Here is a 14,051-nt window from a genome sequence, read left to right on the forward strand (position 1 = left end):
ACAACAATTTCGCATTAAAGATCTTGGAGACTTAAAATATTTTCTAGCGATTGAATTTTCCTGTTCCAAAGCTGGTATTTACATGTCACAAAGAAAATATGCGCTTGATATTTTGCACGATATAGGACTCACATGTGCTCGTCCAAGACAAATTTCCAATGGAGCAATACCTAAAACTTACACCAGACGATGGAGAGTTATTAAAGGATCCAGTCAAATACAGGCGACTTGTGGGACGACTGATATACCTCACGGTTACTCGGCCTGACATAGCATTTTCGGTTCGGACCCTAAGTCAATATATACAGCTCCACGGAAACCTCATTGGGATGCTGCAATTCGAGTCCTAAAGTACATCAAAGATCACCAGGACAAAGATTATTATTGCCATCCGAGAACAATCTAACATTGACAGCTTATTGCAACTCAGACTGGGGAGATGATTAGACAACTCGGAGATTAGTATCTGGGTATTGCATTTTTCTTGGTTCTTCTATTATCTCATGGAAGTCAAAAACACAAACAAACGTATTAAGATCATCAGCGGAAGCAGAATACCGCGCGATGGCCAATACTTGTTTGGAGATAGTTTGGTTGCGATATCTGTTGCAGGATTTAAAGGTGTCATGTAACTTGCCAGGTCAACTTTTCTGTGACAGTCAAGCGACATTACATATAGCAGCAAACTCATTATTTCATGAATGCACAAAACACATTTAGATAGATTGTCACATTGTGCGAGAAAAATTACAAGTCGGGATAATTAGTTTTTCATATCTATTGATAGTATCAACTCCCATATATTTTTACGAAGGCACTGGACAAGGAACCGTTTTTGACGCTACGACACAAGTGGGTTCATGATCTTCACCTACCCCAACTTGGGGAGTATAAGGGAATAATAATTATCAAATTATACACAATTATTATATACAATATTGTACGATATTGTACCAATTATATGCAATTAATTTAATAATGATAGAATCCATGATTAGTGGATCTCTACCTAATTAGATTGTAATTTGGGGAGAGAAAGTCTCCCTAGTATATATTTCCTATACATGTGATGTGATGTAAATATACACACAAAATATATATCTCTTTTTCTTACCATTTTCTTATATATCATTTTCTTATAATAACACTCATATTTCCCTCATGATTTTGTAATAGATAAACTATTTTTTCTTCCTTTAACCGTCCTAGTTTGCAATTTGGATTAAGCTGGTCTCTTTTTTTTATAATGATTTATATTTTATCCAATTATTATTTGGTATTTTGATTTCAAATTTATGTAATTTTCTTTTTAATATTTGATATTGGATAATATATATATTATAATTTTTTTTTTGTAAAATATGAGTAATTATTCTATAAGATAGTAAAATCCGTGATTTTCATCCGTGTTTTTTAAGGAATAAAGAAAAAAAATAGGATCGTATTTTGATTTAGTTTTTTAAGTTGTATTAATTTAATTTAGTGTAGGACTTCAACTAATTTCCTCCAATTTATATACTTACCATACATCAACCAGTTTACTTATTATAGTATCAAAACTTCTGAATTTTATAAGGCAAATATTTTTTAAATATTTCCTAGTACAAGTTATCAATTGAATATTATAACTGTAACCAAAATCTATTCAGATTTTAAATTATTAATTTGTTCTTATACAATATTTTTACTAGTTACTTATTACTATATACATTATGAATTAAATATTACAATTTTATTTTGTTACATATCCTATTATAAATAAACTGTTTTAAAATATAGTCCATGCATCACATGTCACTCCACTAAATAAATTGTAATACATTCTAAACTCAAATCAATTAATTATTATATATGTTTGTTTGATAGTAATCTAACGCGATAATATTTTCTAATATACAAAAGCATCATAATCAAAGCATTACGTCACGTGTATCTAAAACCAAAACTCATTAATTGTAAAAGTTGACGAGAATATTGATATGATCGAGTAGATATGTTCGAATACAGAACAACCAACAATTACATAAATCTAATCCAAAATACTCCTTACGTTTGGGTTCGACTCAATTTAATATTCTCCTCGAAAATGGAAATAATTATACTTGTATACAAAAACAGCAACAGTGTTTATAGTTTATCACAACTTATGTTAACAGTTCAAGTTCAAGATGAATGGTATAGATTATTGTAACATCCAAAAAAACTTTAGTTTTAAATTTAATAAAGTAAACTACTATTTATTGCGATCTCGCTCGGGTTCATATGTGTAACAGCTATAAAAAAAACACGCATAAAACTTTTTCCTTAGACTATAGTAACTTTTCTTTTATTTCTTTTTCTTTCTTTCTCTAATTCTTTTTATTCTCTCTTTATTTCTCACTCCATATATCAACTATTTTATAATCTGATCGGACCACGTTGTAACTGAGAAGTTTAGGAACATTTCTACCCGATCAGATTTTTAAACATAGTAAGTTCATTTTTGCTCTAAAGATCCTTTATTCTCTATCTTTCTTTAGGATTTAATCATTAATTTTGGTAAGAGCAGTTGAAGAGTAATCCTCTCAACTTATTATACTATATACTGAAGTTTTGTTGTATTTGAATAACTTGCATTAGACCCTTAAATATTTAAACTTATCCAAACTGAGATGATAAAATTCTAGAGGTTGCTTGGAAAGCAAAAAATTAAGGTAAGGGGAGTTAACTATAATTTTTAATAGCACCCTACGCTAGAAGATCTGGATGTGGAGGTGACGTGATCCCAATATTCAATTTCTCTTGCAGGGATGTTGTGTGTTTATATATTGTGTTGTTTGTTTATATATTGTTTAAAACTTGTAAAAATATTAGATTTTGACGGTTTAGTATTTAAGTGTTGATTTTTATGTTAAATAGACTTTTGAATATTCTAAATCACGCTTTGAATGATATTGTATGATGAAAATGGTATGAAATGAAATTCATACCATATATTGAATTTTTGTTCTCTTTAGATAACTTGCATTAGGCCCTTAAATCTTTAAGCTTATCCAAATTGAAAGGATAAAATTCTAGAGGTTGCTTGGAAAGCAAGCAATTAAAGTAAGAGAATCTAGCTTTTAAAGCAATTAAAGCAATTAAAGTCACATAAACTAAAATATCAAGTGGTGAGAAGCTGATGGGGGAGTTCATGCACACCATGACATATGAGATGCACGACTTGAGTTGTATTGAACTTACCCTGATCCTTTATCTTGGATTTGCTGGTAATCTTTGGATCAGGTGTTAGTCTCTGGTAGGACTTACTTAATATGGGTCTTCGGGAAGGCGTCAATTGTTATTATGTTTGTTGAATATCCTGAATGTGTAGATTCATGTGAGATCTATGTGATTGACTTATGTTGAGATTTGAAGATGATTCGAATAATTGAGAAATTGATCAATGTAATTTGATTTTCTTTTTTGATTTAATCGTATATATTATAAAATTTTATTTTTACTATCTTATCCTTGATTTTCTTGCTTTGTTGTGAACTGTAATGACTATACTATGCACACAAACTGATGATCATACAGGTATCGAAGGATCTGGAGGGCTTTAGGATTTTTTTGAAACTTATATTTTGTAAATATGTGTATTTCTATAAGCTCTAATAATGTATTAGAATGTTTTTGAAAAATTCTAAACTTGTATAGAAATATATAAAACATATATTGTAATAGTTAGATGTATTTTTGAGATGTTACAATATTCATTATATGAATTTTTATATAATAAAATATATACAAACTAAATCAAAAGATTATACAAAGAGAGTGGATTTAAAAAACATATGATGATTTTTTAGATTAATTATTGAAATAAATAAAATTTTAAAAAATTATTGAAATTAGTAAGTTGTGTCACATTATGAAGAAATCGTACTATAACTTGTAATTAGATAATTTTAACTAAAATTATGTCACCTTTATATAATTTTAATATTAATTAAAACTTAATTACACCCTAGTTATGTTTTTTTTTATCAGCAATAAATAAATGGGAACCACTTCAGGGGTGGTCCAACCCTTATACATAAAGAGCTAGCACCTTACCATCCTCCAACCAAGGAACACCTTCCAACTTAAATAAGGAACAACCAAACCAAACTCAAGAAAGCATTAAACAACCAGCCTCATACAATCCACTGGGTTCATAACTCAGTTGGGGTACGTAAAGGAATTACACCCTAGTTATGTTAAACTGATATAATTTACCTATTTTAATAATTTTATAGAATTTTATGTATTTTAGTTGTAACACCCCATAATTTACATATAACTATTACAATAAAAGTTCTACCTATTTCTATATAAACTTGGAGTTTTTCAAAACATTTCTAATATATGATTAAGATTTATAGAAATACAAATATTTACATATCCATAACTCAAAATAAAACTCTGAAACCTCTAAGGCTCTCCTGCACCTGTATGGTCATCTGCTCGTGTACATAATATAGTCATCGCAGTTCAAACACAGCAAGAAAAACAAGGGTAAGCTAGTGAAAATAGAATTTTATAATATACACACTTAAATCCAAAGAGAAAACCAAATTACATGATCAATTATTCAATTTTCTTCAAATCTCAACAATAAAACAATCACATGGATCTACACATCCAAAATATTCAACAAACAATGTCTTCTAGAAGACCCGTATTAAGTAAGTCCTACCAGCGACTAACACCTGATCCAAAGATTACCAGCGAATCCAACAGAAAGGATCAAGGTAAGTTCAATACAACCCAAGTCGTGCATCTCATATGTCACGATGTGCATGAACTCCCCCATCAGCTTTTCACCACTTGATATCTTAGTCTATGTGACTTAGATCATCAGTGAAGCTCGGAGATATTTGTTACCACATAGGCATCAATACTTAATACACAACAAACATCAATCCATACATTATCCCAAATGTATGAATTCAATTCCATACCATTCTGTCATACAATATCATTCAAAAAGTGATCCACAATATTTAAAAGTCTATTTAACATAAAAAAAATAACACTTTAATACTAAATCATCAAAACCTAATATTTCCACAAATTTAAATAATATATAAACAAACAACCCAATATATATAAACACACTACATCCCTGCAAGAGAAATTGAATATTGAGACCACGTCCCTTCCACATCCAGATCTTCTAGCCTAGGGTTCTATTAAAAATTAAATTTAGCTTATCTTCCCTTAATTGCTTGTTTTCCAAACAACTTCTAGATTTTATTTTCCACAGTCTGGATAAGCTTCAAGATTTACGGGCCTAATGCAAGTTATCCAAACAAAACAAAAATTTAGTATATAGTAGAATAAGTTGAGAGGATTAAACTTCTCAACTGACCCCACCAAGATTGATGACTAGATCCTAAGGAAAAACAGAGAACAAAGGATCTCTAGAGCAAAAATGAACTTACTCTGTTTGAAAATCTGATCGGGTAGAAATGTTCCTTAACTCTCCAGCTACAACGTGGTCCGATCAGATTCTAAAATAGATGAGGTTTGGAGTGAGAAATTAAGAGAGAAGATAGAAGGCATAGATGGAGAGAGAAAGAAAGGGAAGTTTCGTGCGTGAAGGGGAGGGGCTTGGCTTCTCTGCAACTTTATTCTTCTTCTTTCTTTCTTCTTCTTTTTTTATTTATTTTTTTTAAATGTTCTTACATTATCTCTAACTACAAAAATTTTTGTCCTCGAAAATGAACTTACCAATATAGAGATTAGGGTATGATGCTCGTATCTCCTCTTCAATTTCCCAAGTGGAATCTCCAGAGATGAGATCCCACAATACTTTCACCATGGGAATACTCCTTCCACAAAGTTGTTTCACTTGTGAATCTAAATTCTGATTGGCTTCACTTTAAATGACATATTTTCTTTCACCTGGATGGAATCAGACTCTAGAATGTGGCTAGGATTAGGTACATACTTTCTTAGTTGGGATACATGGAAAATATTGTGAATATTAGCTAAAGGAGGAGGCAAAGCAATTTCATAAGCCACAGGGCCTATTCTCCTGAGAATTTTATAAGGTCTTATGAACTTAGGAGTCAATTTCTTGGATTTGAGTGCTCTTCCTACACCAATGAACGGTGTAAATCTCAAAAAGACATGCTCACCCGTAGAGAATTCTAAAGGTCTTCTTCTTTGATCTGCATAATATTTTTGCCTGCTGAGAGATGTTTTCAATCTTTCCTGAATCATTTTTACTTTCTCATTGGTTTGTTGTATTAATTCTGGTCCAATTAACACACTCTCACCATCCTGAAACCAGCACAGAGGTGTCCTGCACTTTCTTCCGTACAATGCCTCAAAATGAGCCCTTCCTATGCTTGCTTGGTAACTATTATTGTAGGTGAACTCTACCAATGGTAGAATTTCACCCCAACTGCCCAAATGATCTAACACACAAGTCCTAAGCAAATCCTCTAAGGACTGGATAGTTCTCTCTGATTGTCCATCAGTCTGAGGATGGTATGTTGAACTAAGTCTGAGTTTAGTCCCCAAAGCTTCTTGAAGTGTTTGCCAGAATCTGGAGGTGAATCTAGGATCTCTATTTGAAACTATGTTGGAGGGTACACCATACAATCTGACTATTTCATCTATGTAAATTTGGGCCAACTTCCGCATAGAGATTCTCAAGTCTATAGGTAGGAAGTGTGTCGTCTTTGTCAACCTGTCCACTATGACCCAAACAGAGTCATGCTTCCTCAAAGTACGTGGTAAGTGGGTAACAAAATCCATTGAGATACTGTCCCACTTCCACACTGGAATGTCTAACTAAGTTAACTTGCTTCCAGGTCGTTGATGTTCAATCTTTGATTTCTGACAAGTCAAGCAAGCAGCTACAAACTTAGCTACATCATTCTTCATGTCATGCCACCAATAAGACTTCTTGAGATCTTGATACATCTTGGTCATTCCTGGATGTAAACTGAGTTTGTTTTTATGACCTTCAAATAACACTGTTTGCTTTAGTTCATTATCCTCTGGTATGCATATTCTATTTTTGAATCTCAAAATACCATCCACTCCCAAAGAGAAGTCTTTAGCTTTGTCAGTATTTAATAAGCCCATGAAGTTCTTCAATTTTGAATCTTTCAACTGCTTCTCCTCCACCTTCTCTAGAAACTCATTAGTTATAACAAGTGTATTACAACTAATGCAATTTGAAGACATGGAAACCTCCAAATTCATACTCCTGAAATCTTCAATCAATGCTAGCTCTCTAATCATAAGCGACGACATTTGTATCTTTTTACGACTCAACGCATCTGCAACAACATTTGCCTTCCCAAGATGGTATATTAGCTGAAAATCATAGTCCTTTAAAAACTCGATCCACCTCCTCTGCCTCATATTAAGCTCCTTCTGATCAAACAAATACCTCAAGCTTTTATGATCACTAAACACATCAAAACTAATTCCATAAAGAAAATGTCTCCATATTTTTAAAGCAAAGACAACTGCTGCCAATTCTATATCATGAGTTGGATAATTTCTTTCATGCACCTTTAACTGACGAGAAGCGTAGGCAACAACTTTCTTATTCTGCATAAGAACACAACCCAATCTCTGTTAGGAAGCATCACAGAAAACTTCAAAAGACTGATTGGTATCAAGGATTGTCAATACATGAGCATTAGTCAACCTTCTTTTCAACTCTTCAAAGCTTCTCTCACATTGTTCAGTCCATGCAAAAGGATGATCCTTTCTAGTCAATTGGGTCAAATGAGCCACTATTTTAGAAAAGCCTTCTATAAATCTCCTATAATATCCTGCTAACCCGACAAAGCTTCTAATTTCTGTAACTGTTTTAGGACGTTCCCACTGAAGTACAACTTCCACTTTAGAAGGATCTACTGATATTACATGTGCAGAGATAACATATCCTAAAAATTGTATTTCTGACATCCAAAAGTCACATTTTGAAAGTTTAACATATAACTATTTTTCTCTCAAAATGTTCAGGACGGTTCTAAGATGTTTTGCATGTTCTTCCCTTGTACGAGAATAGATCAAGATGTCATCTATGAACACTACCACAAACTTATCAAGAAAAGGTCTGAATATCCTATTCATATAATCCATGAAAATAGCTGGAGCATTGGTCACACCAAATGGCATAACCAAAAATTCATAGTGACCATACCTTGATCTAAAAGCAGTCTTCTGAACATCTTTCACTTTCACTAAAATTTGGTGATAACCTGAGCGCATATCTATCTTAGAAAAGACAACTGCCCCATGCAACTGATCCATTAGGTCATCAATTCTAGGAAGAAGATATTTATTCTTTATTTTTAACTTGTTTAATTGTCTATAATCTATGCATAGACGTGACGAATCATCCTTTTTCTTCACTAATAGCACTGGAGCTCCCCATGGAGAAACACTAGGTCGAATGAATTGCTTCTCCAATAAGTCTTCTAGTTGTTTCTTCAATTCAGCTAACTTTGCTAGTGCCATTCGGTATGGAGAAATTGACACAGGGCCTGCTCCGGGAATCAAGTCTATTGCAAACTCTATCTCTCTTTTAGGTGGAAGTCCAGGAATCTCATCAGGAAATACATCCATAAACTCCTGAACTACAAACATATATTTTTGTACTTTATCAGTAACTATAGAACAAGCCAAGAGGATAAAACATTTTGCACCTTCTTGTATCTATCTCTCAAAATGATGAGCTGAGATAACTTGCATTCCTTCTAATCTAGGGAAAATTAGCTTCTTCTGACCACAATCTATAAGGATATGATTAGCAGACAACCAATCCATTCCCAATATAACCTCCAAATCTTTTAGAGGTATACAAATCTTGTTAATCTTATATCTCTGCCCATCTATAATTACTTAACACTCAGCACACATGGAAGAAGTTACTATAATACCTTTTGTTGGTGTAGATACCACCAACTCGAATTCTAATTCTCGGACTGACAACTTAAGTTTCTTAGCACAATCAAAAGATATAAAAGAATGGGTTGCCCCAGAATTAAACAATACAGATAACTGTGTTCCAAGGATAGAACAAATACCTCTAACAAGGCTATCAGACTGTGAAGCTTCAGCTCCACTAATAGCAAAAACTCTGCCATCAGCTTTGGGTTTTTTATTACTATTTTGTTGTACTTGCTGCAGTCCACCAGAATTTGAAGCTCCCAAGTGGACACGACAGTCTTTTGTTGCATGACCATACCTGTGACATCTATCACATGACACAGTTGACACTGAATGAGGGCAAAATCTAACAACATGTGGCCCACCGCATATAAAACATTTGAAACTAGGTGGTGAGTGAGAACTGGGTCTTTCGCTGCTATAAGATTGAGGTCTGAAATAATGTTTCTTTTTATCTTCATATTTAGTCATGCTTTTAGAAGGTCCTCCCACTTGAGGCTTAGCAAGTCTGCTACTATTTTTCAAACTTTCCACTACTTTTGCTTTCTTCACTAGAGCAGGGAAATCTCTAATGGACATAGGAATCGCCACTTTTTTAAGTTCTTGCTTCAACCCAAACTCAAATTTTATACATCTCCAAGCCTCAACCATGGTCTGGGTGTAGAATCTAGCTAGGTGTTTGAACCTAGTAACATATTCAGTGACTGAAAGATTTCCTTATTCCAGCTGCATGAATTCAATTTCTTTCGCATACCTGACACTATCAGGAAAATACTCCTCCAGGAATCTTACTTTGAAGTTCTCCCAAGTGGCATCTTCTCCTTTGTCTTCCATCATTTGCTTCATGCCTATCCACCAAAACTCAACTTCTTCAATAAGCATATAGATGACATAAGATAACTTTCTCTCTTCAAGGCATTGAGCAGCTTCAAAGATTCTTTCTATGTCTCTCACCCACTGGTCTGCTCTATCTGGATTTACCTTGCCATTAAATTTGGGTGGATTGTGTCTCAGAAAATCCTCCAGACTAAAGGTAAGGGGTTGTTAATGAAGTTGAGAGGCTTCTGCTGCTAATCTAGTGTTTCTAATTGATGAAGGGCGGCTTGATGCTGTTGTGCCATAATAACACTCTGTTGTTGCAAGGCTATTGCCATCATCCCTATTGCCCGAGATAAGTTGGGCATATCTACTAGTGGAGGAAGAGTAGGTGGTCTACGTGCCATCTACTAAGCACAAAAAGAATTGGATTAAAAATTACTAAAATTTTTCAACTACATCTTTAAGACAAATTAACTTCAAAGAAATAATCATACGAAACAGGTAAAAATCAATCAAAACTTATCTCTAAAATGTACTTTAGATATTTAGAATTAAGATAGAAAATAATCTTGATCCATGAGTGTGCACCCTCACCACTCTATCAAGATTCTTTTCATCTTTATTCATAACAATTAACTTGACTCGAACACAAACAAGATTTCAAGAAAAACAACTTTGTGAAACATCTTATTAGAAACTTTTAACTAAGTCTTGAGGCTAGACTTAAACAAAAATCTACATGTAGGAGAAACAAAATAAACCCACTACCATCAGATTATCCTAAGGATGAACCGCTCTGATACCATTAAATGTAACATCCCAAAAATACATCTAACTATTTAAATACACGTTCTACATATTTCTATACAAACTTAGAGTTTTTCAAAATATTTCTATTACAAGATGATGACTTATAGAAATTAAAATATTTACATATCCATAACTCAAAATGAAACTCTAAAACCTTTAAGGCTCTCCTGCACCTGTATGGTCATCTGCTCGTGTACATAGTACAATCATCGCAGTTCAAACACAACACGAAAAATAAGGGTATGCCAGTGAAAATAAAATTTTATAATATACGCAATTAAATTAAAAGAGAAAATCAAATTACATGGTCAATTTCTCAATTATTCAATTTTCTTCAAATTCCAACAATCACATAGATCTCACATGGATCTACACATCCATAATATTCAACAAACCACCTCTTCCGGAAGACTCGTATTAAGTAAGTCCTACCAGTGACTAACACCTAATCCAAAGATTACCAGCGAATCCAACAGAAAGGATCAGGGTAAGTTTAATACAACCCAAGCCGTGCATCTCATATGTCACGGTGTGCATGAACTCTCTTCAGCTTCTCACCAATTGATATATTAGTCTATGTGACTTAGATCATCAGTGAAGCTCGGAGATCTCTGTTACCACATAGGCATCAATACTTAATACACGTCAAACATCAGTCCATACATTATCCCAAATGTATGAATTCAATTCCACACCATTTCATTATACAATATCATTCCAAACACGATCCACAACATTCAAAAGCGTAATTAACATAAAAAAACAACACTTAAATATTAAACTATCAAAATATAATATTTTTACAAATTTAAATAATATATAAACAAATAACACAATATATAAACACACAACATCCTTCCAAGAGAAATTGAATATTGGGACCACATCCCTTCCGCATTCAGATCTTTTATCCTAGGATGCTATTAAAAATTAAATTTAGCTTCCCTTACCTTAATTGCTTGCTTTCCAAGCAACTTCTAGAATTTTATTCCCACAGTCTGGATAAGCTTCAAGATTTACGGGCCTAAAGCAAGTTATCCAAACAAAACAAAAATTCAGTATACAGTAGAATAAAATGAGAGGATTAATCTTATCAATAGACTCCACCAAGATTGATGACTAAATTCTAAGGAAAAACAAAGAACAAAGGATATTTAGAGTAAAAATGAACTTACTCTGTTTGGAAATCAGATCGGGTAGAAATGTTCCTTAACTCGCCAACTACAGCGTAGTCCAATCAAATTCTAAAATAGATGAAGATTAGGAGAGAAAATTAAGAGAGGGGGAGAGAAGAGAATATGGAGAGAGAGAAAGGGAGATAAGGAAGAAAGAAAAAAAGGGTGCGTGAAGGGGGAGGGTTCTGTTTTGTTTTTTAAAAAAAGGCGTTGTTACATATTTGAAATAATATTTTTGTCTTTTTGAATTCATGTAACATGTAATTTTTGTTTCTCTCTTTTTTTTTCTTTTTATCATATCTGAATCTTTCTGAATCCAATCACATATATTAGATTTTCAAGAAGAGTATCTTTCTATTTACTCTACAAATTTATTGATCTCAAATTTTTCTTTTGATATTGTTATTAATTTTGTGAAGATAATTGAGAAAAAATATTGTCTCAATTTCATATTGAAATTTTGTTATGTTTGAATACTTTGTTCTTGGTATATAGATTTTGAGTGATTATTTTGTTTCAGTGAATTTTTTTTGGAATAAGGAACTACAGGCAAGGGAAAATATTTATGTTTTTTTATATAATCTTAAGATATATGATTTGGTCACAATATTTCGGTTTCTATGTAAGGATTACTTGAATGTTGAATTGAAATGAGTGACGATGTTTGAAATTTTTTTGGATTGTATTGATCATTTTGAATGTATTGAGAGTTGTACTTATTAAACTTGTTTTGGATAAAACTTTGAAAATAGGTTTATTTGGTTTCATGATGATGTTTTGATATTTTTGCTTAAGCAAGTCAATTATCACTCAAATAGAAATAACATTACAACTTAACATTGCATTCAATCTTGAGTACAACATTGAAAATCAACCATCTCTGCCCAATTTTCGCTTAAGCTAAAATATGTCTGCTCGAGAAAACCCATTCTCTCTCGAGCTAAAAGAATTTTTATTTATTTTTCTTTCTTTTTCTGTTCTTCTTATCTCTTTAATGGATTGTATATGAATGTTTATTTTAAATGTGGAATGAATATTAAGTTGTAAATTTAATTGATTTTGTGCTATTGTAAACTATTGTTTGATTAGTGTATTAAGTATTGACATTTATGTTGTAATAAATATTCTTTTATCCCCTTATTTTACTGATAATCTGAGTCACATAAACTAAGATATCAGGTGCTGAGAAGCTGACGAAGAAGTTATTGCACACAGTTACATACATGGATGCACGAATTGGGTTGCATTGAAATAATCCTGGGAGTTTGCACATCGTAATATATGTCGATATATGACTTGTGTTGTAATGAACTTATCATAATCCATTCTTATAGGTTTGCTGGTAAATCTAAGTTTTGTTTATTGGATCAGACATTAACATCTGGTAAAATATACTTAATACGAATCTTTCAGAAGATGTCAATTAATATCTGCTTGTCGAATATTCTTGATTGTATAGATCCATGTGTAGTCTATACTCTTGTAGTATATTGGTATTTTAAGAAGATTGAATGATTGTGATTTGTTGATTAACATATCTTATTTTATATATTTTTCAATAACTTATCTTTATATGTTTTGTTTGTATTGTAAACTACTACAAATGTAATACATACACGAATAAATATATAGACATGTGTAGGAGTTAGAGGATAATAAAAAACTTTATCCGATCTTTTCCTTTAGAAATATTTATATGTGTAGATAAACTTGTGTGTTTAAATTATATTTTAAAATATATTATGTTTTTTACAAATTCTATGTTAGATTTCGATACAACGAATTATAACACCATATCAACATTTAAAAAATGACTAACTATAATATATTGATAAAATTCAACCAAACATTATTATTATGAAAAGTTGAAATTTATACGTGGATATTAAGAAATCGGTTAGATGTTAGTATTTCAATATATAACCAAAATTAAAAAAAGTTATAGTTCTAAGAAAATCTTAGAGACTTTACTAATACTTATTTAAGAATATTGATGTAGTATTAAATTTGCCAAAGTATTCCTTCTCGTTGTTTACAATAAAATATTTACATCCAAAGGCATAAAAATGAAAGATATTTAATTTCCTTCCTTTTGCAATGTTCATAAAGAACGGTCTTGCAAACATAACAATATTAAGTTTAGATAATAGTGTTTCATTAACAGCTCATGCGATTTTTTTTTTTAATTATATGTAAAAATTAAAAATATGTTAATAAATTTATAATAATTAAATCATCCTACTTAATCTTAATCAGTTCAGCTAAATCCTTCTCATGCGAGCTCTTATATACTGAATGGAATCATTTTAAATTTAAAAA

The 14,051-nt window shown here is 31.9% G+C and overlaps 1 protein-coding gene across 1 annotated transcript; it reads right to left on the reverse strand.

The window, feature by feature from the left end:
• Window positions 1-8,694: 8,694 nt before the first annotated feature.
• LOC150025773 (uncharacterized) lies at window positions 8,695-9,507 on the reverse strand. Its single transcript, XM_090304727.1, has 2 exons — window positions 8,919-9,507; window positions 8,695-8,771 (listed from the first exon to the last, which is right to left on the reverse strand). The coding sequence occupies exons 1-2, from the start codon at window positions 9,505-9,507 to the stop codon at window positions 8,695-8,697; spliced, it is 666 nt and encodes a 221-aa protein (XP_090160853.1).
• Between the last annotated feature and the right edge of the window lie 4,544 nt (window positions 9,508-14,051).

The sequence above is a fragment of the Phaseolus vulgaris genome, chromosome 7 (genome assembly GCF_051622355.1).
Source record: "Phaseolus vulgaris cultivar YP4 chromosome 7, ASM5162235v1, whole genome shotgun sequence".
Lineage (NCBI taxonomy): Eukaryota > Viridiplantae > Streptophyta > Magnoliopsida > Fabales > Fabaceae > Phaseolus > Phaseolus vulgaris.

Coding starts and splice junctions, on each gene's coding strand:
- LOC150025773 (XM_090304727.1), bottom strand. CDS start 9,507: ATGTCCATTAGAGATTTCCCTGCTCTAGTGAAGAAAGCAAAAGTAGTG. Junction 8,772..8,918: donor GGTATCTACACCAACAAAAG/GTATTATAGTAA, acceptor ATATCCTTATAG/ATTGTGGTCAGAAGAAGCTA.